Here is a 22,259-nt window from a genome sequence, read left to right on the forward strand (position 1 = left end):
CTCCCACCCCCCCCCGGCCCCTCAGCCCGCCCGCCCGCCGCCATCTTGCGAGGAGCCGCCGCGGGACCGTCCGCCGGCGGGGCCGGCGCCGCTCGGGCTGCCCGGGCTGCCCAGGGCTCACGGGGCCGCCCCGGCGGGCGGGAAGAGCCGGGGCGGGCGGCGGCGGCGCCATGGAGGATGAAATGCCCAAGACCCTGTGAGTGGGGAGGGGGCGAGACCGCCTATTGTTCCCGGCTCCGCGGGGAGGGGCGGCCCGGGGTCGCCTCACGGACGGGCCCCTCAGGGCTCCGCCGCGGACCCTCAGCCGCCCGCAGTGCTGAGGGAGCGACCCCCGCCCGGGGCTGAGGGGTAGCCGGCTCCCTCCGGCAGCGGGGGGAGCCCGGCTCCCGCGGTATTCCTGCCCTTTCCCCGTTCCCAGTGCTGGGCACCGCCGGCCTGCCCTACGCTCCGGGCGTTCCCCTGGGCCTCCAGCTCACATGTGGAGGGACAGGGCTGTGTGGAAGCTGTGTGTCCCTTCCCCAGTACATCCCAACTCACATTTGGAGGGAAAAGGGGTCTGGAAGGTGTGTCCCCCCTTACTAGTCCATCCCAGGTCACATCCGGAGGGAAAAGTGGTCTGGAAGGTGTGTCCCCCCTTGTCCTGGATAGAAAGGGGGTCTGGGAAGTGTGTGCCACTCTGCCCAGTCCATCCCAGGTCACATCTGGAGGGAAGGGCAGTGTCGAAGGTGTCCCCCCCTCCCTGGTACATCCACGCTCACATCTGGAGGGAAAGGGGCTCTGGAAGGTGTCTGTCCCCTCCTCCCCAATCCATCCCAGCCCATGGCAGGGGATAGAACTGGATGATCCAAGTCCCTTTCACCCCAAACCATTCCATGGTGATGATCCTGTCGTTCTGCATGATCCATGTAGGTTTTTGTGAGCGACTGGCTGGCAAGCAGCTGGAGCCCCACTGCCATGCCCAGCACCTCCGTGATTGCTGGTGCCCATGGATCCAATGCTTGTCCCAGTGTTCAAAGCACTTTCTGAACCTGTTGCTTCCCAAGGAATGAATTACGAAGCCACATCAGGGGAGGTTTAGGTTGGATTTTAGCAAAAGGTGCTGGTCCTGTGCACACCTGACTGTTTCCTGCAGCTCCTGTGCACACCTGGGCTGTGTTTCCCTCCTTTTCCCAGGCAGGTGTTATCTGGAGTAGTTTTCCTGTGTTTGGATCAGGGAAATCAGGCTCCAGTCTTCCCATCCCACCTCTAGAAACCTTGTTCTCTAGTGCAGCAGGAAAGACAGGAGGGAGAGGGAATCATTCCAAGGTGAGGGAATGTTGTGCCCTTGGACTGCTGCCCCTCCCCAGGGGTTGAGAAGTGACTTGGCCGAGTGACCACAGGACAACAAGACCCTGACGTGCCTCACCCCAGCTGTCCTGAGCAGTGACCACTCTCTGCCACCCAAATCCCGGTGTTTTCCCACATTTGGGGAGCTATTCCTGGCCTCTGCAAACACAGAGCCGCTGGTGTGTTTGTGTGTTTATTTGGGAAGATGTTTTCCCCCCATCCTAAGGGTCGTGTGGGGTCTGGTGGCCTCAGCATGTGCCAAGGAAAGCAGGTCCCTGTCCTGGAGCACGTGTGGCTGGTGGCACGGACAGGGAGCCAGTGAGGCTGGAAAAGACCTCCAGGATCACCAAGTCCAGCCCTAAAACAGCTGAGGACTGAGCAACAGCACAGATTTCTCTGACTCCAGTGACTTTCTGGGCTCACACAGGGAGTTGTCACCAGCTGGGTGTCACAGGTCGGGTTTAGAAGGAGCAGGTGAAGGCAGAAGGTGCAGCTAAAGGTGATCTTTAAATCCACGCTCACACGGGGATTTCTGTAGGATTTCTGCTCCAGAAAACCCTCCTGGGTGTGGATTTGGGGGCTCCCTCACTTGTGTGGCCCCCAAAGCCCTCTGCACCCTGTCCTTTCCTTCCTTTAGTTGTTGTTCTGGAGCAGATCACAGACATTCCTGGAAGGAACTCCTTGGTTTTGCCTTTCCCACCTCACCCATGTTTAGTGAGAGGGGTGCAGAGCCCTGTGTTCGTTAGGAGCTGTTTTCCCTCGTGTAAATGAATTCCTGGAGAGGCAGCTCCTTCTCCCGTGGGCAGTCCCCTTCCTTGACAGGCACTTTCAGCAGCAGGTTATGGATCTGCAGAGCAGTTATGAGGCAGCCTTGGAGGCGACAGAGTCCTGTTGTTTGTGTTTGTGTGGGTGCACGTGGCGTACGTGTCCTAAATTAAATCAATTTGTGGTCTGAAGCACGCACAAGTGCTGGCAGCAGTTGGGTTGGGCTTCTCGAGATAAACTTGGATAACACAGCCTTTCATCGGCAAAGTCATCCACTGATTCGTTAATTGGATTCTCGTCCAATTAGCAGGAAAGAGAGGGGTGGGAGAGGTGCAGGAAGAGCCAGGGCTGAGCTCTCCTCAGTTGTTTCCTGGCTGGGTCACCTGGGTGCTGGGTTATTTGTGTGTGAGTGACCCAGGACAAGGTCCAGGTGTGCTGGATCCTGCCTGTGCCAGCTCCGTGGGACGTGGAGCAGCACTGAAATTCCATGGAAAAGTCAGGCAACAGTTCATGGCACAGAGTGGGGTTGCAGCTCTGGGTGTTCCCCACCCGCCTTGGCACGCTCTGTGTGTGTGCACACGTATTCCTGCAGTGGATCCTTGAGGGAATGCCTTCGGGAAGATCTGGGCATGCAGAGATTCCGTGGGGCTGTTGGGAATTCCCTAAAACCTGCTCTCTGCAGCTGAACCCAGTGCTGAGGTCAGGAATGCTTCAGGAGACGCCTGTTTGTGGGGATGAAATCCCATTAGTGCAGAGGTCAGGGACCCTGATTCCGCTGTTTGGGAATCTTCCAGTCACAAATTAATTAGTTGGGACCCAGAAGGTCACGTGAGGCTCATCCCTCTGCTGCTTCCATTGAGCTGTTATCCAAATAATTATAAGATATAAAAAAAGAGGGAGTTAAAGAGAGGCCTTGCTAGTTCTGCTCTGGTTAACAAGGTGGTGATGGGTCAAAGGTTGGACTCTGATCTTGGAGGTCTTTTCCAGCCTCTCTGATTGCCCCTCTCAGTTGGACTTGATGTGGGGACAATGTCCTGGTGTTAATTACTTTAATGAAGTGCTCTAATCCCTCCCTTTTTTTAAGGAAACTTGTCAGAAGTGCAAGAATCGCTCACTCAGAGCGAGACATTGTCCTCCAAAGTCTGTCTGGAGATTTTAAAACCCAATCCTGCCTCCTGGCTGAACAGTTGTCCGGATGATGAACACAGAGCTCCTGTCTGAGCCCTTCCTGCCACAAAACTCTGTCTCCTTCCCACATTCCCTGCGTGACCCAACCTTCCCGGCCTGGTGGCAGCAGCAGGAGCAGAGCAGAGCCTGGATCTGCTGCTGGTGCTTTCCTGACAGCCCCTTTGCCCCTCTGGCAGCAGCTCGGGGGGCACTGCAGGTGCTCCAGAGCGGTTTTGGCCGGGATTCCCGTGGCAGAGGTTTCCCGTGGGACGTTCCTCTGCGGGAAGCTGCGGCCGCACCTCGGGGGCTGAGGTTTCTCACTGGGCTTTTTATAAAAATCCCGTGACTTGGGCTCGACAACAACAACAACAGCAGCCACCCGTGGGTCACGGATGGGCTTCGTGGCCAAGGAAGCCAAAATCCCAGGTGGGAGTGGGGATTTGGGATGTGGTTGTGCTTGAGGAGGCTGATCCGTGCCCGAATTGGGAATGTGTGCCCCCGAGCACGTTGGCCCTCGGTTATTCCAGGCAGATCTGGTGCTTCCAAAACCTGAGGGCTTTGGGAGGAACCGACCAAATGTTGTGTAGAACGTGGGCAAACACCAGCCTGAGCTGCTGGGGCAGCTGGGAAGTGGTGCTCAGGAAGGGATATGGGAACTGGAGTTTCTGTACTGGGAAATAAATGGGTGTAGGGATGTGGGAACTGGAGTCTGTACTGGGAAATCAGTTTGGAAGGTCGAGTTCATGGAGTCATGGGATCATGGAACGGTTTGGGTGGGAAGGAACATTAAACCCACCCAGTGCCACCCCTGCCCTGGGCAGGGACATCTCCCCCTGTCCCTGGGTGCTCCAGCCTGGCCTTGGGCACTGCCAGGGATCCAGGGGCAGCCACAGCTGCTCTGGGAATTCCAGCCCAGCCCCTCCCCACCCTCATTCCTTCCCATTATCCCATCTCACTCAGCCCTCCAGCACCGGGAAGCCATTCCCCCTTTTCCTATCTCTCCATCCCTTATCCCAGGCCCCTCCCCAGGTTCCAGCGTGTCCAACATCCGTCTCCATCCCTGTGTTTGACCCTCAGGTACGTGGGGAACCTCTCCCGGGACGTGACTGAGGCTCTGATCCTCCAGCTCTTCAGCCAGATCGGACCCTGCAAGAACTGCAAGATGATCATGGATGTAAGAGCCTGAATCCTCTGATTTCCCTGTTCCTGGGAGCTGCTGGCTCCAGGCTGTGCTTGTGGGTCTGGGAATTCCTCTGGAAACACACAGCCACCTTAAATAAATCTGGAGATGCAGTCAGGTGTTTTTGGCATCATTTCTGCCACATGCCTGGTGGTAAATTTAAGGATGGGTGGACATGGAGAGGGACAATGAATTCATTAAATCATGGGGAGGTTGTAAATGAGGTTTTACAAATTCTTCACCATAACTTTACCTTTCTAAAGCAGAATTGAAACCTCTGGGAGCATTGGTAGTAGAGTAAGAGTAAGAAAACTCTCCCTGTAGAGTCAGAAAACTTGTCCACACGGGGCTGTGGAGGTGTCAGCAGTCAGAGGCAGAGCAGAGCAGCCAGAGTCCGGGCTTGTATCCCTAATCCCGGGCTCGTTTCCTGTCTCAGACAGCTGGGAATGATCCCTACTGCTTCGTGGAGTTCTACGAGCACCGGCACGCGGCCGCCGCGCTGGCCGCCATGAACGGCAGGAAGATAATGGGTAAGGTAAGCTGCCATGGCCCGGGGTGAGTTTGGGCTGCCACACGGGCTGGGCCAGGGGCCCTGCGGGCATTCCAGGGGCACATCCCGCTGGGAGCGATGGGGACTCTTCGTTTGGGGTGGAGATCTTGATGGGACCTGACTGGGAGGAGGAGTTCGGAGTGTCGGGAGGAGGAGTTCGGAGTGCCGGGAGGAGGAGTTCGGAGTGTCGGGAGAGGTTCAGAGTGTCGGGAGAGGTTCAGAGTGTCGGGAGGAGGAGTTCAGAGTGTCGGGAGAGGTTCAGAGTGTTTGGAGAGGTTCGGAGTGTCGGGAGAGGTTCCGAGTGTCGGGAGGAGCAGTTCCGAGTGTCGGGAGAGGTTCAGAGTGTCGGGAGGAGCGGTTCAGAGTGTCGGGAGGAGCAGTTCAGAGTGTCGGGAGGAGCAGTTCAGAGTGTCGGGAGCAGTTCAGAGTGTTTGGAGAGGTTCAGAGTGTCGGGAGGAGCAGTTCCGAGTGTCGGGAGAGGTTCCGAGTGTCGGGAGGAGCAGTTCAGAGTGTCGGGAGAGGTTCCGAGTGTCGGGAGGAGGAGTTTGGAGTGTCGGGAGAGGTTCAGAGTGTCGGGAGAGGTTCCGAGTGTCGGGAGCAGGAGTGCAGGGTCCTGGGAGGAGTTCAGAGGGAGCTGGGGATGTGGAACTTGGAGAAAAATCTCAGAATTCCAGAGTGGGTGGGGTTGGAAGGCACCTCCGGAGATGATCCCGTCCTGAAGTCCATTCAGAGCAGGGTGCACAGGGTCGTGTCCAGGCAGGGTTTTGGTGTCTGCAGGGAAGGAGATGCCACAGCCTCTTCCAGGCCTCAAAGGAAAGTTTTCCCTCATATTTTCCTTCTTGTTTTCCTCATATTGAGGTGGAACTTGCCATGTTTCAGTCCTTGCCCCTTACCCTGTCACTGGGCACCACTGATAAGGGTCTGTCCCCATCCTCTTCGCGCTCACCCCAAAGACATTTGGAAGCCGTTCCCTGTGTCCTGTCCCTCCATGCCTTGTCCCCAGTTCCTCTCCAGCTCTCCTGGAGCCCCTTCAGGCCCTGCAAGGGGTTCTGAGCTCTCTCTGGATCCCTCCGTTCTCCAGGTGAACACCCTCCAGCCCCTGTTAATTTAAGAACAAACCCTCTCCCTAGAAAAACATCTTAAACTTGAGTTTTAACCCCAGCCTTGCACCTGGGGGGGCCCTGTAAAGCCAGAATTAAGCACTGGATGTGTCTGACCTTTTAGGGATTTACCAAACCTGATGTGTCATTCCCATTTGCAGGAGGTCAAAGTGAACTGGGCCACCACCCCCAGCAGCCAGAAGAAAGACACCAGCAGTAAGTGTTGATTGGTTAAATCCCAATATCCACGGACAAAAGCCCCTCTAATTAAAGTTAGACAGTGGGGTGTTTATCCAGGCACTGGCAGGTGGCATGGGAGCAGCATGGGACATGCCAGCCAAGTGCCAGGTTCTCTGTTCTCTGGTTGTTACTCACTCCGGGTTTGTGTGGCCCCGGCACCTCCCTTTATATGCAAATGAGGTCATTACCTCAGTTTCTCTCTCAAATTGGGTCACTGCTCCTGAAGGATGAAGTCAGGAGCATCTTCCTCACCGTGACCTTTTTACCTCCTTGCCTTCATGACCTCTTGGCACAGCCCAAGATCTCCTACTTTTGATTAATTGTTACAAGCCCCGGGTGCTGTTCTTGGTTCTGTTGGTTGCGGTTTGTTTTGATGAGAGTTCATTCATTCTGTTTCCTTCTAGAAAGAAAACTTAAAAATATCATGGCAAATAATACATCACTTGGCTCTAGCTTAGGCATCTAATAGTCATTAACTTATCTTTTGTTTTTCTACTTTGTGTCTTAATTAATGCCAATTTCTTCTCTTAGCTAAAATTTCAACCTTTTAAAACCTTGGCTCAATGTCACCTGTGCCCTGAGCTGTGCAAGTTCTTAAACAGAAATGCACCACACAGAGCTCTGTGGGAATGGTTTTGATTGGAATCCTAATTATTTATTGTGTTTGTGTTAATTAAACTTCAGGGCAAATCTGATCTTTGCCATCAGGTTCGCACAGTGTTCACAAGGTAATTAATTGTTTCTTCTTCAACATCAAATGGTGGATCTCCAGGGTGGTCCCTGAAGCTAAGTTTGGGGGGTTTTGGTTTGTTTTCCATTTATTTTTTTATGGAAAGACTTCCCTTTCATTTCCCTGTAGCATCAGGAAGGGATTTGGTGTCCAGAGTTTCGGGTTGGTGCAAATCCGTGGCTGTTTGGTACCGGGGCAGTTGTGATTTAAACCCCAAAGGCTCGTTCTGTGCTTTTGAGGCACATTCAGCATCTCCCAGCAGGGCTGCTGCTCCTTGGCAGCATCCAGGCTCCTTCCAAAACAGCTTCCATCACTCCCAACTATTTCTGTGCAGAAAATCTTGGAATTTCAGGCTGATGGGGCTAAACCCTGTCAGTGCCCGAGCAGAGTGGAGAGGGTGGTGCCTGCTGTGGCACAGCTCAATCTGTGCCACACACTGTAGGATTGGGATGGAAAACTCCTCGGATTCAGGCCTTTTGTGCCTGTTTTCGTCAGGAAGGGATCCCTCTTTCCATCCTGACACCTTCAGTCCTGGCTCACTGCAGCTGCCCCATCTCTGGCAGTGCCCAAGGCCAGGCTGGAGCAGCCTGGGACAGTGGGAGGTGTCCCTGCCCATGGCAGGGGTGGCACTGGATGGGTTTAAATCCCTTCCCACCCCACCATTGCAGGATTCCACATCACAGCTTAATGCTGGCCCAGGGAGACAGATTTTCCTGGGGACTGGGCACACCAAGTGTAAATAATCTCAGATTTGTGCAGTAAATGCTGGCAGGCCTTAAAAGCAGATTGTAAAATTCGAGATCCAAATGTGTGTCCTTCAAATCACGGGCTTGTGGCACTGCCAGGCGCAGGGGCTGTCAGGAACAGCAGGAATTCTGTTCCACAGCGAACTCTGCTCTTCCTGTAGCATCCAGGATGGGTTTTTGTGGTGTCTAATAGGTATTTTTGTGCTTTTTAACAATGTATTTTGAATAGCAGCTGGAGTTTTAATAAAGGGCTTTGTAGAAGAGTTTCTTTACTCTGCTCAGAGTAAAACACTTCATTTCTTCACTTCAACCACTGAATCCTCCTTTCTCTTCTTCCCCCAAAGACCATTTCCACGTCTTTGTCGGAGACCTCAGCCCCGAAATCACAACTGAAGACATCAAAGCAGCCTTCGCTCCCTTTGGAAGAATCTCGTAAGTCCTTTTTTAGGGCAGATCAGCTCCTGAGTGGAGGCAGCTTCGTGTTGGAGTGAGGGTCACCGTGGCACTGCAGGGACACACTCCCACAGCCACATCCTTTATCCCCCTCTCTTCTGCTTTCCCAGGAAAGTTGAATCCAGCTTGCTTTGGCTTTGTCCTCCTTGCCTCATTTGGCAAAGCTGGAAAATGCAGGTCCTGCACCTGGGCTGTGCATTCCCTGCCCCGAGAGTCCCTTGGCACTCCGGATTTTTGCTGCCAGCCACCCACAGCCAGCATTTTTGATGGAGTTAATTCCCATTCCCCTGAAAAACGAGCATTTTTTCGGAGCACGTTGGGGCAGCATCACCTTGTCCTGAGGCCCCACAGCTTTATCCAAACCCTTTGGGTCAGGGAGCTGGGACGGTCCCAGCGTGTCCCACGCTGGTGCCAGCCTGTCCCTGCCAGCCTGTCCCTGCCAGCCTGTCCCTGCCAGCCTGCAGCAGAGCGAGGAGCAGCACCTCCATTCCAGCCCCCAAACGTAAACCATTAATTTTCCTTGTAGTGTTGTCTGTACTGGACATTGGATGTAAGAACATAGAGTGCTTTGGAGTGTTGGGTAGTGAAGCATTTAATTGAAGTAAGTTTGGTTTTTGTTGCTTTATATTTTTTCTCCCCACCCCTCCCTCAAGAGTTGCAGTTTATTCCTCTTTTCGTGCCAGCTTGATTTGCTTTTATTAGAAGGTTTAAAAAGTTCTCTACATGGGATTTTTTGCTTCAGACGTCCCCTGAGGGCAGCTCAGGGGCACCAGGGAGTGCAGAGGGAGGGCTCCAGGGGGCTCATCCTCTGGATGGAAGGGATGGGGCTCCAGGGGGTCCAACCTCTGGCCAGATGTGGCTGAATAGAAGGGATGGGGCTCCAGGGGGTTCATCCTCTGGCCAGATGTGGCTGAATAGAAGGGATGAGGCTCCAGGGATTCCAACCTCTGGCCAGATGTGGCTAAATAGAAGGGATGGGGCTCCAGGGGGTTCATCCTCTGGAGGGAAGGGATGGGGCTCCAGGGATTCCAACCTCTGGCCAGATGTGGCTGAATAGAAGGGATGAGGCTCCAGGGGGTTCATCCTCTGGCCAGATGTGGCTGAATAGAAGGGATGAGGCTCCAGGGATTCCAACCTGTGGCCAGATGTGGATGAATAGAAGGGATGGGGCTCCAGGGATTCCAACCTCTGGCCAGATGTGGATGAATAGAAGGGATGGGGCTCCAGGGGGTTCATCCTCTGGATGGAAGGGATGGGGCTCCAGGGGGTCCAACCTCTGGCCAGATGTGGCTGAATAGAAGGGATGAGGCTCCAGGGATTCCAACCTGTGGCCAGATGTGGCTGAATAGAAGGGATGGGGCTCCAGGGATTCCAACCTCTGGCCAGATGTGGCTGACTAGAAGGGATGGGGCTCCAGGGGGTCCAACCTCTGGCCAGATGTGGCTGACTAGAAGGGATGGGGCTCCAGGGGATCCAACCTCTGGCCAGATGTGGCTGACTAGAAGGGATGGGGCTCCAGGGGGTCCAGCCTCTGGCCAGATGTGGCTGACTAGAAGGGATGGGGCTCCAGGGGATCCAGCCTCTGGCCAGATGTGGCTGACTAGAAGGGATGGGGCTCCAGGGGATCCAGCCTCTGGCCAGATGTGGCTGACTAGAAGGGATGGGGCTCCAGGGGGTTCATCCTCTAGATGGAAGGGCTGAGGCTCCAGGGATTCCAACCTCTGGCCAGATGTGGCCGGAGGGAAAGGATGGGGCTCCAGGGGGTCCAACCTCTGGCCAGATGTGGCTGAACAGAAGCGATGAGGATCCAGGGGGTCCAACCTGTGGCCAGATGTGGCTGGATGAAGGGCTGAGGGGCTGGCACAGCTGGAATGGTGCAGGAGGGCGGCAGGAGCAGGCAGGGTGTTGGTGTGAGAGTTTCCCATCCCTGTGGCAGTGAGCACCTTGCACAAAAGTCCCCCAGAACCCCCAAATTCCCTCCCGACCCCACAGCTGGGGCCAGGCCCTTTGTCCCATCTTCCCTGGAAGAGTTTTTTCCCCTACAAGAGCTGTCCCTGCCCGGTGCTGACAGGAAGGGAATGAAGCTCACACTGGCTCAGACTCACCATCCAACCTGAAAATTAAGTTTTTTTCCCCCAAAAAGCAGAATTCTCCCTTTTGAACTCCTGTTCCAAACCCCAAAGGACCCAGATTTTCTCCTTATTTAAATTCCACCTGGAAAACCACGGGGTGGAATGAAGTGACTTCTCCAGCTGTGTCTCACCTCTGGAAATGTGCTGCTAATTGACTGTTTCCTGATTGATTCCTTTTAATTTGAATCTTTACTGGTGCTAAACTGATTTTTACTGGTGACCTCGAGGCATGATGAGCACAGAGAGGAGTTGGGGTGATTCTTGGCCTCTGGCTGGTTTGAATCCCTGTCAAACACCCTCTCCCTCCCTTTGTGCTCACTCTGCTCATGTCTTCACTTGTTCTCGAGTCTTTATTCCCAAATTTTCAGTTGAGGATGAGTAGAGGGGAGTTTTTCCCCTCTTCCCTCTCAAGCAAGCCCAGCTCAGCCCCCCTGAGTGGCTTTTCCAGGCAATTTGGGACTTTGGACCCAAATTCAAGGAAAGTTCAAGAGGAAGAGGGATGTAACCGAGAACAAATATCCCTGCTGCTTTGGAGAGGTGTTTTCCTCAGGCATCTGCCTCTGTGGGTGCCAGAATTACTCTTAATTAGGCTTCAAACCTCCGAGCCTTAACGAACTCTGTGCCCGCCGTGGCTCAGCGCTGTGCCCGTGCTCTGCTGGTTTCTCTGCCCCCTCTCATTTCACTTCCATCATTTCCTGACTGGGTTTGGGGTTGGGTTTTTTTTTTGCTGTTTCTGTTTCTTTCCCTGTGGGGAGGGGAGCAGAGGGTGGCCTGGGGCTGAGGACACGTCCCCCCAAGGCTGCCTTTGTGCCCGGATTGCCCGGGCAGCGCCGTGTGCCACCGGTGCCTTTGGCTCTGGAGCTGGGATCTCTCCTACCTCAATCCCAAATAACGGGGCTCTGGTTATTTTGCAGAGTGTCCCTGAAGAATGGACAGCATTCCATGGCTAACCACAAGCTTCACAGTGGACAAACGTTGTAGTTTTATTTTATTTTATCCATTTTATCCCTTTTCCCCCCGGCCCTTTTGCTTCCTACACCTCGTAGTTCCAATCACTCCCGTTTGATTGCTGTTGTGCCGATGATGTGTGGTTTGAAGAGTTGAAATATGTTTTCTTTTCCTCAATAATTTCTGAAATATCAATCTCTCAAAATTTACAGCTGCCCACAGCCCAAAAAGGGGGTAACGAATTGACCCGAGAATTAAAGAATTCAGTTAACAGGCGACGTATGCCTTTTAATTCCTATTTTTTTTATTATTTTTTAATTTTAACTTTTATTTTCTATTCAATCTTTGGAATGAGCAGGTAGAATGTGTTGGCAAATAAATTAAGACTTTTAAAAAATTGCATGGTTCCAGAGAGCCAGCCAAGCTCCTGAAGTGATTTGAAACAGCTGCTTTGACCACGCTTTGTGTCTTTCCCAGCCTGTGACAGTGTCTGGAGCAGGAGCCAGCTGTAAAACGCAGCCATTTGTTAGAGAAGCTCTTTGATTTGCATGTTTTACGTTTAATTTTGCTCCTTTAGCCGAGCTGTGTGTAGACAAGGAGCCTTTTTTGCTTTGAGTGTGGTGCTGGTGCAGGGAGCAGTGCAGGGGAAGAGGTGGAGCTGAGCCTGCCCCAGCTGGGCTGGGGGGGCTGAGCTGGCTCCTGTTTGTGCTTTTTAGGGATGCACGGGTGGTCAAGGACATGGCCACGGGCAAGTCCAAGGGCTACGGCTTCGTCTCCTTCTTCAATAAATGGGTAAGAGCCCTTCATTTCCTTCTCCAAAAAATGGGTCAAATCCCTTCATTTCTCTCTCCAAAAAATGGGTCAAATCCTTTCATTTCCCTCTCCAAAAAATGCGTAAAATCCCTTCATTTCCTTCTTAAATAAATGGGGAAAATCCCTTCATTTCCCTTATTAATAAATGGGTAAAATCCCTTCATTTCCCTTTCAAAAAGTGGGTAAAATCCCTTCCTTTCCTTCTTAAATGGGTAAAATCCCTTCATTTCCTTCTTAAATAAATGGGGGAAATCCTTTCATTTCCCTCTCCAAAAAATGGGTCAAATCCCTTCATTTCCCTCTCCAAAAAATGGGTCAAATCCCTTCATTTCTCTCTCCAAAAAATGGGTCAAATCCCTTCATTTCTCTCTCCAAAAAATGGGTAAAATCCTTTCATTTCCCTCTCCAAAAAATGCGTAAAATCCCTTCATTTCCTTCTTAAATAAATGGGGAAAATCCCTTGATTTCCTTCTCCAAAAAATGGGTCAAATCCCTTCATTTCTCTCTCCAAAAAATGGGTAAAATCCTTTCATTTCCCTCTCCAAAAAATGCGTAAAATCCCTTCATTTCCTTCTTAAATAAATGGGGAAAATCCCTTCATTTCCCTTATTAATAAATGGGTAAAATCCCTTCATTTCCCTTTCTAAAAGTGGGTAAAATCCCTTCCTTTCCTTCTAAATGGGTAAAATCCCTTCATTTCCTTCTTAAATAAATGGGGGAAATCCTTTAATTTCCCTCATCAAAAAGTGGGTAAAATCCCTTCATTTCCTTCTCCAAAAAATGAGTCAAATCCCTTCATTTCTCTCTCCAAAAAATGGGTAAAATCCTTTCATTTCCCTCTCCAAAAAATGGGTAAAATCCCTTCATTTCCCTCTCCAATAAATGGGTAAAATCCCTTCATTTCCCTCCAAAAAGTGGGTAAAATCCCTTCATTCTCTCTTCAAAAAATGGGTAAAATCCTTTCATTTCCTTCTCCAATAAATGGATAAGAGCCCTTCATTCCTTCCTCAAAAAATGAGTAAAATTCCTTCATTTCCCTGATCAAAAAGTGGGTAAAATCCCTTAATTTCTCTCTTCAATAAATGGGTAAAATCCCTTCATTTCCCTTATTAATAAATGGTAAAATGCCTTCATTCCTTCCTCAAAAAATGGGTAAAATTCTTTCATTTCCTTCATCTATAAATGGGAAAAATCCCTTCATTTCCTTAATCAATAAATGGGAAAAATGCCTTCATTTCCTTCTCCAATAAATGGGAAAATCTCTTCATTTCCTTAATCAATGGGTAAAATCCCTTCATTTCCCTCTCCAATAAATGGGAAAAATCCCTTCATTCCCTCCTTTATTTCCTCCTTCATTCCCTCCTTCATTCCCTCCTTCATTCCCTCCTTCATTTCCTCCTTCATTTCCTCCTTCATTTCCTCCTTCATTTCCTCCTTCATTTCCTCCTTCATTTCCTCCTTCATTTCCTCCTTCATTTCCTCCTTCATTTCCTCCTTCATTTCCTCCTTCATTTCCTCCTTCATTTCCTCCTTCATTTCCTTCATTTCCTTCTGTTTCTTTCCCCATTAAAAGGGAAGATCCCTTCATTTCCCTCTCCGGTGAGCAGCTGAGTCTCTGTCACGCTCTCGAGCTTCCCCAGCTGATTTTCACTGGGGTTTCCCTGCCTGTGACAAGGGCAAGCTTCTCTCTCTGTTCCTAAATCCACAGAAGTCACAGAATCTGTAGCGGGTTGGGTTTGTAACCAGGCAGAAACACCAATTTCGTGTAGTGGTTTGGTCCAAAATACTCATTACTGTTTATCTTCTGTGAGATAACAATTAGGAGAAACACAAAGCAGGCACCAACCTTGAAAGAATAGAAAGAAGTTTATGAACAGACCTAAAAGAAGAAAAAAAAATTATACCACACCTTCAGAGCTCTCCTCCTCCCCCCACCTTCCTCCCCTCTCCCACTGACAATGGAAAAAGACAACCCTTGAGATGTTCAGTCTTTACCCCTTCCAGAATAACCTTGTTCAGTCCATTTAGAAAGAGAAGTCTCTTCTTGCTCGTGCTGTGAAAACATCATCACAACGAGAGAGCCACCCACTTCCAAATATTGTTCAGTCCATTTAGGAGGAGGAGTCTCTCTGCCTGCGTGTGAGTCCCTTCCCTGACTCGCAGCTTTCCCAACAACTGCTTTTGAGGGTCCACTCTTGGAGGTTTTTTTGGGGTACAATTTTAAGGTTGAGCCATTCAGAAATAAAAGTTCTCTTCACCCATCTCTGGGAGCATTTCATCTCTAAGAACAGAGGCCCTTCTCCTTTCCTGGGAGCAAAGGGTCTTCCTCATCTTCATCTCTAGGACTGTCTCTGGGAGCATCTCTAGGAACTGAGGTTTCTCCTTTCCCATTTGGAGCCAAAGTCCTCATCTGGTCCATCTCTCCCTGTCCAAACTTCTCATGAAATTACAGCTCTGTCAGCCTCTGCCTATCTCAGCGCAGGTGCTTTTGCTCACGAGTTGAACACTCCACCCCCCAGATCTTCATGAAATTACAGCAGGATACTCTGATATATCATAGCTTTACAACAGAATTTCAGCTTTAAGCATCTCCTCTTTCTCTTCCCTCAGGTTTACAGCTCTTCACAGCAATAAAAGGGTCAATCTCACCTCGGCCTTGCAGCTGGAATGTGGCTTATTGCAGTGGAGAGGGGGGAGAGCCAAGCTGCTCCGGGGGGTTACGTGGGTGGAACAGGGCCACTGGCTCCAGGATGGTCATGGCCCACTGGCCCCCGCACGGGGCCCGCAGCCACCTGTCCCAACACCAGAAACGAGACAGAGCCTCCGCCTCAGGGCTTCTGTTCTTAAGTTAGCATCACAGAGGTGGTCACAGCTTTAAGTGGCTCAACGAATTGTCCATATTCAAACTGGCCACTGCTAGGTCCTGTCAGGTCACAGAGGAAGCTGTAAGCACCCCTTGGCAAGGACATCACTTCCAGGACTGTGCTTGCTAACCCATGACAGAATGCCACAACGATTTGGGCTGAAAGGACCTTAAATCCCATCCAGTGCCACCCCAGCTGTGGGCAGGGACACGTCCAATCCCCATCCAGCCTGGCCAGGGACGCTTGCAGGGATGGGTCCCTCAGGAGGGCAGTGCTGTCGTTCCCGTGGCTCTGTCCCAAAGGAGCCGGTGCCAGCAGTGGGGTTTTTGTCTCCCTCTCGTGCCAGGACGCCGAGAACGCCATCCAGCAGATGGGGGGGCAGTGGCTCGGGGGGCGGCAGATCCGGACCAACTGGGCCACGAGGAAACCTCCGGCTCCCAAGAGCACCTATGAGAGTAGGTGCCCACCCTGTGCCCTGGCAGCTCCTGGGGCAGGGGATCCTGCTGTCCTTGGGGTGGGAAGGACCTCAGAGCCCACCCAGTGCCACCCGTGCCATGGGCAGCGACACCTTCCATTGATCCAGGGTGCTCCAGCCTGGCCTTGGGCACTTCCAGGGATCCAGGGGCAGCCACAGCTGCTCTGGGAATTCCAGCCCAACCCCTCCCCACCCTCATTCCTTTCCAAGATCCCATTTCAATCTCCCCTTTCCCAGTGGGAAGCCATTCCCTGTGTCCTGTCCCTCCATGCCTTGTCCCCAGTCCCTCTCCAGCTCTCCTGGAGCCCCTTCAGGCCCTACAAGGGTCTCTGAGCTCTCCCTGTAGAGATCCTCCATGACCCCAGCAGGTGTTTGTGGGTTGTGCTCCAAGTCCTGTGCCAGTCAGGACTAAAACTCCTCCCCAATTCCCATCCCATCCCTTAAAAATCCCCGTGCAATCTCTTCCAGCGAACACCAAACAATTGTCCTACGACGAGGTGGTCACTCAGTCCAGCCCCAGCAACTGCACCGTGTACTGCGGGGGGGTCACCTCGGGCCTCACAGGTACGTGTGGCCTCGCCCCCGTGCCCGCTGTCCCCGTGCCCGCTGTCCCCGTGCCAGCCACGGCTGCCTCACGCCGCTCTCTCTGTCCTTCCTGCTCCAGAGCAGCTGATGCGCCAGACCTTCTCTCCCTTCGGGCAAATCATGGAGATCCGAGTGTTCCCGGATAAAGGCTACTCCTTCGTCAGGTGCGGCGGGATTGGGGGAGGGAGGGGAGCTTTGCGAGGGTGGGAGCGTCCTGGATTTCAAGGGGTTTTCTTTCCTGTGGTCTGAGGAGGGTTGGTGGTTGTAACAAGGGGGGGAAACCCCAGAAACCCCTTGGAGCAGGGCCCTGTGTGATTTAGAATCTCCATCAGCACAGAGGAGTCACTGAAGCCTCCCACATTAGAGGGGTTTTCCTTCCTGTGGTCTGAGGAGGAGTTTATGGCCTTAACAAGTGGGGGAAACCCCAGAAACCCCTTGGAACAGGGCCCTTTGTGATTTAGAATCTCCATCAGCACAGAGGAGTCACTGAAGCCCCCCAGTTTAGAGGGTTTCTGCTCTGAGGAGGAGTTTATGGCCTTAACAAGTGGGGAAAACCCCAGAAACCCCTTGGAGCAGGGCCCTGTGTGATTTAGGATCTCCATCAGCACAGAGGAGTCACTGAAGCCTCCCAGATTAGAGGGTTTTTCCTTCCTGTGGTCTGAGGAGGAGTTTATGGCCTTAACAAGTGGGGAAAATCCCAGAAACCCCTTGGACACCACAGAGGAGTCACTGAACCCTCCCAGATTAGAGGGTTTCTGCTCTGAGGAGGGTTGGTGGTTGTAACAAGTGGGGGAAACCCCAGAAACCCCTTGGAGCAGGGCCCTGTGTGATTTAGGATCTCCATCAGCACAGAGGAGTCACTGAAGCCTCCCAGATTAGAGGGTTTTCCTCAATTAAAAAATAAAAAAAAGTAAAAAATCAATAAATTGACTAATCTTTCCCACTGAGTAAAAATTTAGTGAAAAAATCAATAAATTGACCAATCATTCCCACTTAGTAAAAAATCAATTAAAAAATTACAAATTGAGTAAAAAAATGAATAAATTGACTAATCCTTCCCACTGAGTAAAAATCGAGTAAAAAATGAATAAATTGACCAACCATTCCCACTCAGTAAAAAATCAGTAAAAAACCGATTAAAAAATTAAAAATTGAGTCACAAATCACTAAATTAACTAAATCCTTCCCACTGAGTAAAAACTCAATAACAAATCAGTAACAAATCAATAACAAACCCCCCCATCCAGTAAAACATCCCCACCTTGCCCGCTCTCCTTGCTGACCTCCCCGCTTGCCTTGGGGAGTTTCGCAGCGCGGAGGAGCCACCGGGGCCTCGTGCCCTGTGCCCGCTGTGGGGCACGGGGACAGCTCTGGCACCCAGCCTGCCTCTGACCCACCCCAATCCTCTCTGGGGTTGTTCCTGGTGGAGTCGTTCCCACTCAAATCCTGCCCTGCACCTGCTGTGGGTCACAGGGACACCTCCAGCTCTGACCCACCCCAATCCTCTCTGGGGTTGTTCCTGGTGGAGTCGTTCCCACTCAAATCCTGCCCTGCACCCACAGGGACACCTCCAGCTCTGACCCACCCCAATCCTCTCTGGGGTTGTTCCTGCTGTGCTTCCCGAGTCCTTCCTGCTCAAATCCCAATCCTGCACCCGCTGTGGGGCACGGGGACACCTCTGCCTCTGACCCACCCCAATCCTCTCTGGGGTTGTTCCCGGTGTGCTTCCCACTCAAATCCTGCCCTGCGCCCGCTGTGGGGCACGGGGACAGCTCTGGCACCCAGCCTGCCTCTGACCCACCCCAGTCCTCTCTGGGGTTGTTCCTGGTGGAGTCATTCCCACTCAAATCCTGCCCTGCACCCGCTGTGGGGCACGGGGACACCTCCGGCTCTGACCCACCCCAATCCTCTCTGGGGTTGTTCCCGGTGTGCTTCCTGCTCAAATCCCGATCCTGCACCCGCTGTGGGGCACGGGGACACCTCTGCCTCTGACCCACCCCAGTCTTCTCTGGGGTTGTTCCTGGTGGAGTCCTTCCCACTCAAATCTTGCCCTGCACCCGCTGTGAGGCACAGGGACACCTCTGCCTCTGACCCACCCCAGTCTTCTCTGGGGTTGTTCCTGGTGGAGTCATTCCCACTCAAATCCTGATCCTGCACCCGCTGTGGGGCACGGGGACAGCTCTGGCACCCAGCCTGCCTCTGACCCACCCCAATCCTCTCTGGGGTTGTTCCTGGTGGAGTCATTCCCACTCAAATCCTGCCCTGCACCCGCTGTGGGTCACAGGGACACCTCCAGCTCTGACCCACCCCAATCTTCTCTGGGGTTGTTCCCGGTGTGCTTCCTGCTCAAATCCCAATCCTGCACCCACTGTGGGGCACGGGGACACCTCCGGCTCTGACCCACCCCAATCCTCTCTGGGGTTGTTCCTGGTGTGCTTCCCGCTCAAATCCCAATCCTGCACCTGCTTGTGGGGCACGGGGACACCTCTGGCACCCAGCCTGGCTCTGACCCACCCCAATCCTCTCTGGGGTTGTTCCTGGTGTGCTTCCCGAGTCCTTCCTGCTCAAATCCCAATCCTGCACCCGCTGTGGGGTACGGGGACACCTCCGGCTCTGACCCACCCCAATCCTCTCTGGGGTTGTTCCCAGCTGAGTCCCTCCCGCTCAAATCCCGATCCTTTGCCCCGCCAGGTTCAGTGCCCACGAGAGCGCTGCCCACGCCATCGTCTCTGTCAACGGCACCACCATCGAGGGCCATGTGGTGAAGTGCTACTGGGGCAAGGAGACGCCCGACATGGTCAGCCCTGTCCAGCAGGTCAGGGGTGCCCTGCTCACTCCTCAGCCTGGTCAGGGATGGGGAGTGGCAGTGAGCTGGGAAAGGGGCTGGGCCTGGAGAAAAGGGGGATCTGGGGTGGGTTATGGGGTTGGAGAGTGTCCAGGGATGGGTTATGGGGTTGGAGAGCATCCAGGGGTGGGTTATGGGGTTGGAGAGTGTCCAGGGATGGGTTATGGGGTTGGAGAGTGTCCAGGGATGGGTTATGGGGTTGGAGATTGTCCAGGGGTGGGTTATGGGGTTGGAGATCATCCAGGGATGGGTTATGGGGTTGGAGATTGTCCAGGGGTGGGTTATGGGGTTGGAGATCATCCAGGGATGGGTTATGGGGTTGGAGAGCATCCAGAGATGTGGAATTCCTGAGGGAGCTGGGAAAGGGGCTCGGCCCAGAGAAAATGGGGGTCAGCGTGGCACGGGACGGGGATCGACCGGATATTGGGCAGGGATGGGATTCCCTGAGCAGCTGCAAACATCCATGGCCAGGCTGGAGCCACCAGGTCTGTCTAGCAGGGGGTGAGAATTCCCTAATTCCGTCATTCCCTGTCCCCAGAACCAGCTGAGCTACCCGCCGGCCTACGGGCAGTGGGGACAGTGGTACGGCGGCGCCCAGCTGGGCCAGTACGTGCCCAACGGCTGGCAGGTGCCCACCTACGGCGTCTACGGCCAGGCCTGGAACCAGCAGGGATTTGGGTGAGTCCAGAGCCCTTTTTATCCCAATTTTTATCCCCCCTGGGAAGCGATTTTTGCACCTCAGCGGGGCCGTCCCAGCTCAGGCGGGTCACAACAGCCCCGGAGCGCCCTGATCCTGCCTGAACCCCGTCCCTGCCGAGCTGTAGGGTTTGTTTAGGAATTCCTAAAGGATTGGTTTGCCCTCTAATTCTGGTGCTCAGTGCACGAGCTGTGGGTCAGAGAGTCCAGCTGCGTCTTGCGGGTCGCTGAAGCAATTTTGGGGTCAGGAAGGAGCTGCTGGCTGGGGTGGCTCGCTGGGTTCTTACAGAGGGAACAGGGCAGGAACCGATGGGATCGGCTCCCGTTAGCTTGGAGACAAAGGGAGAGAGAGGCTGTTCTGGTCTGGCTCCTAATGGGTTTATTGTTAGAAGTTCCAGAAGCAGAATGAGATGGGATGGGATGGGGATGGGATGGGATGGGGATGGGGATGGGATGGGATGGGATGGGATGGGATGGGATGGGATGGGATGGGATGGGATGGGATGGGATGGGATGGGATGGGATGGGATGGGATGGGGAAGGGGATGGGATGGGGAAGGGGATGGGATGGGGAAGGGGATGGGATGGGGAAGGGGATGGGATGGGATGGGATGGGATGGGATGGGATGGGATGGGATGGGATGGGATGGGATGGGATGGGATGGGATGGGGAAGGGGATGGGGATGGGGATGGGAAGTGATGGGATCATCCCCTGAGGCTCATCCTCAGGTTTATAGGGAATTTGAAAACAAGGGAAAACACCCAGGGGGGGATACAATCCAACAAGAACCAGTGGGATAAACAGGGAGGCGAGAGTTCCAACAGAGAACCGGTGAACCACCGAGGAACCGGGAATTGTCCTGAACCAGGGAGGGCAGCGTGTACCGGGCAGTGTGTACCGGGCAGTGTGTACCGGGCAGCGTGTACCGGGCAGTGTGGGAGGGCAGTGTGTACCGGGCAGTGTGGGAGGGCAGTGTGTACCGGGCAGTGTGGGAGGGCAGCGTGTACCGGGCAGTGTGTACCGGGCAGTGTGTACCGGGCAGTGTGGGAGGGCAGTGTGTACCGGGCAGTGTGTACCGGGCAGTGTGGGAGGGCAGCGTGTACCGGGCAGTGTGTACCGGGCAGTGTGTACCGGGCAGTGAGGGAGGGCAGTGTGTACCGGGCAGCGTGTACCGGGCAGTGCCCGGGGTGAGGGAGGGCAGTGTGTACCGGGCAGCGTGTACCGGGCAGTGTGTACCGGGCAGTGTGTACCGGGCAGTGTGGGAGGGCAGTGTGTACCGGGCAGTGTGTACCGGGCAGTGTGGGAGGGCAGCGTGTACCGGGCAGTGTGTACCGGGCAGTGTGTACCGGGCAGTGAGGGAGGGCAGTGTGTACCGGGCAGCGTGTACCGGGCAGTGCCCGGGGTGAGGGAGGGCAGTGTGTACCGGGCAGCGTGTACCGGGCAGCGTGTACCGGGCAGTGTGTACCGGGCAGCGTGTACCGGGCAGCGTGTACCGGGCAGTGTGTACCGGGCAGTGTGTACCGGGCAGTGAGGGAGGGCAGTGTGTACCGGGCAGTGCCCGGGGTGAGGGAGGGCAGTGTGTACCGGGCAGTGCCCGGGGTGAGGGAGGGCAGCGTGTACCGGGCAGCGTGTACCGGGCAGCGTGTACCGGGCAGTGTGTACCGGGCAGTGAGGGAGGGCAGTGTGGGAGGGCAGTGTGTACCGGGCAGTGCCCGGGGTGAGGGAGGGCAGTGTGTACCGGGCAGCGTGTACCGGGCAGTGTGTACCGGGCAGCGTGTACCGGGCAGCGTGTACCGGGCAGTGTGTACCGGGCAGTGCCCGGGACTGCGGCCGAGCCCCCCCTCGCCGCCTGTCGGGGCTGGGCCGGGCCCGGCGGCCCCGCGTTGCCCGCAGTGCCGTGGCTCACGCCACCGTGTCTCGTTGCCCGCAGGCAGAGCCCGCCGTCGGCGCCGTGGATGAGCCCCGCGTTCGGCGTGCCGGCGGCGCAGGGCCACAACGGCGCCGTGCTGCCGGCCCAGCCCGGCTTCCGCGTGGGCTTCGAGGCGCCCTGAGCCCCCAGCCCGCTATTTATTGCCGCAGCACCTCCGGGGCCATCATGGAACGAGCCCTCCCCCAGCGCTGAGATTTGACAGAATCCTCCCCCCACCCCCCTTTTCCTCCTCTCTTCTCCCCCAAAAAAACAAAACCCAGATGCTGGATCGCCACCGCCGCCGCCTTCTGCCGCCTTCGGGTTTGTCTTGTCCTTTTTGTTGTTGTTTGGTTTGGTTTTGTGGTTTTTATTTTATTTTATTTTGGTTTATTTATTTTATTTTATTTTATTTCATTTCATTTTCTTGTTCATTTTATTTTATTTTGTTTTGTTTTTCTTTTCTTTTTATTTATTTTTATTTTATTCTATTCTATTTTAATTTTATTCTTTTGTTTTATTTTGTTTTATTTATTTTATTTTTTGTTTTATTTTATTTTGTTTTGTTTTGTTTATCTTTCCTTTCCTTTTTATTTATTTTTATTTTATTCTATTCTATTCTATTTTAATTTTTTTCTTTTATTTTGTTTTATTTTGTTTTATTTTATTTTATTTTATTTTGTTTTGTTTTTCTTTTCTTTCCTTTCCTTTCCTTTTCTTTTTATTTATTTTTATT

General features: G+C 53.4%; 1 protein-coding gene across 2 annotated transcripts; it reads left to right on the forward strand.

Moving 5' to 3' along the window:
- The first annotated feature begins 71 nt into the window (after positions 1–71).
- Positions 72–21,857, forward strand: TIA1 (TIA1 cytotoxic granule associated RNA binding protein). 2 transcript variants are annotated; one of them, XM_082298330.1, is made up of 13 exons: positions 72–196; positions 4,336–4,432; positions 4,875–4,968; positions 6,250–6,304; positions 7,013–7,056; positions 8,149–8,236; positions 12,054–12,129; positions 15,361–15,469; positions 15,958–16,053; positions 16,154–16,238; positions 18,766–18,889; positions 19,458–19,597; positions 21,548–21,857. In XM_082298330.1, the coding sequence occupies exons 1-13, from the start codon at positions 171–173 to the stop codon at positions 21,666–21,668; spliced, it is 1,155 nt and encodes a 384-aa protein (XP_082154456.1). In that variant the 5' UTR covers positions 72–170; the 3' UTR covers positions 21,669–21,857. The 2 variants fall into 2 exon arrangements, with proteins under 2 accessions (XP_082154456.1, XP_082154455.1); XM_082298329.1 differs by lacking the exon at positions 7,013–7,056 and having other exon boundaries at positions 4,875–4,973.
- Positions 21,858–22,259: the final 402 nt, after the last annotated feature.

Source organism: Coloeus monedula (genome assembly GCF_965178545.1).
Source record: "Coloeus monedula genome assembly, chromosome: 28".
Lineage (NCBI taxonomy): Eukaryota > Metazoa > Chordata > Aves > Passeriformes > Corvidae > Coloeus > Coloeus monedula.

Excerpts from the sequence above, each read along its gene's own strand:
- TIA1 (XM_082298330.1), top strand. The coding sequence starts at position 171 with ATGGAGGATGAAATGCCCAAGACCCT. Across the intron at positions 4,433-4,874 it reads ACTGCAAGATGATCATGGAT|ACAGCTGGGAATGATCCCTA; the intron begins GTAAGAGCCTGA and ends TTCCTGTCTCAG. Across the intron at positions 8,237-12,053 it reads GCTCCCTTTGGAAGAATCTC|GGATGCACGGGTGGTCAAGG; the intron begins GTAAGTCCTTTT and ends TGTGCTTTTTAG.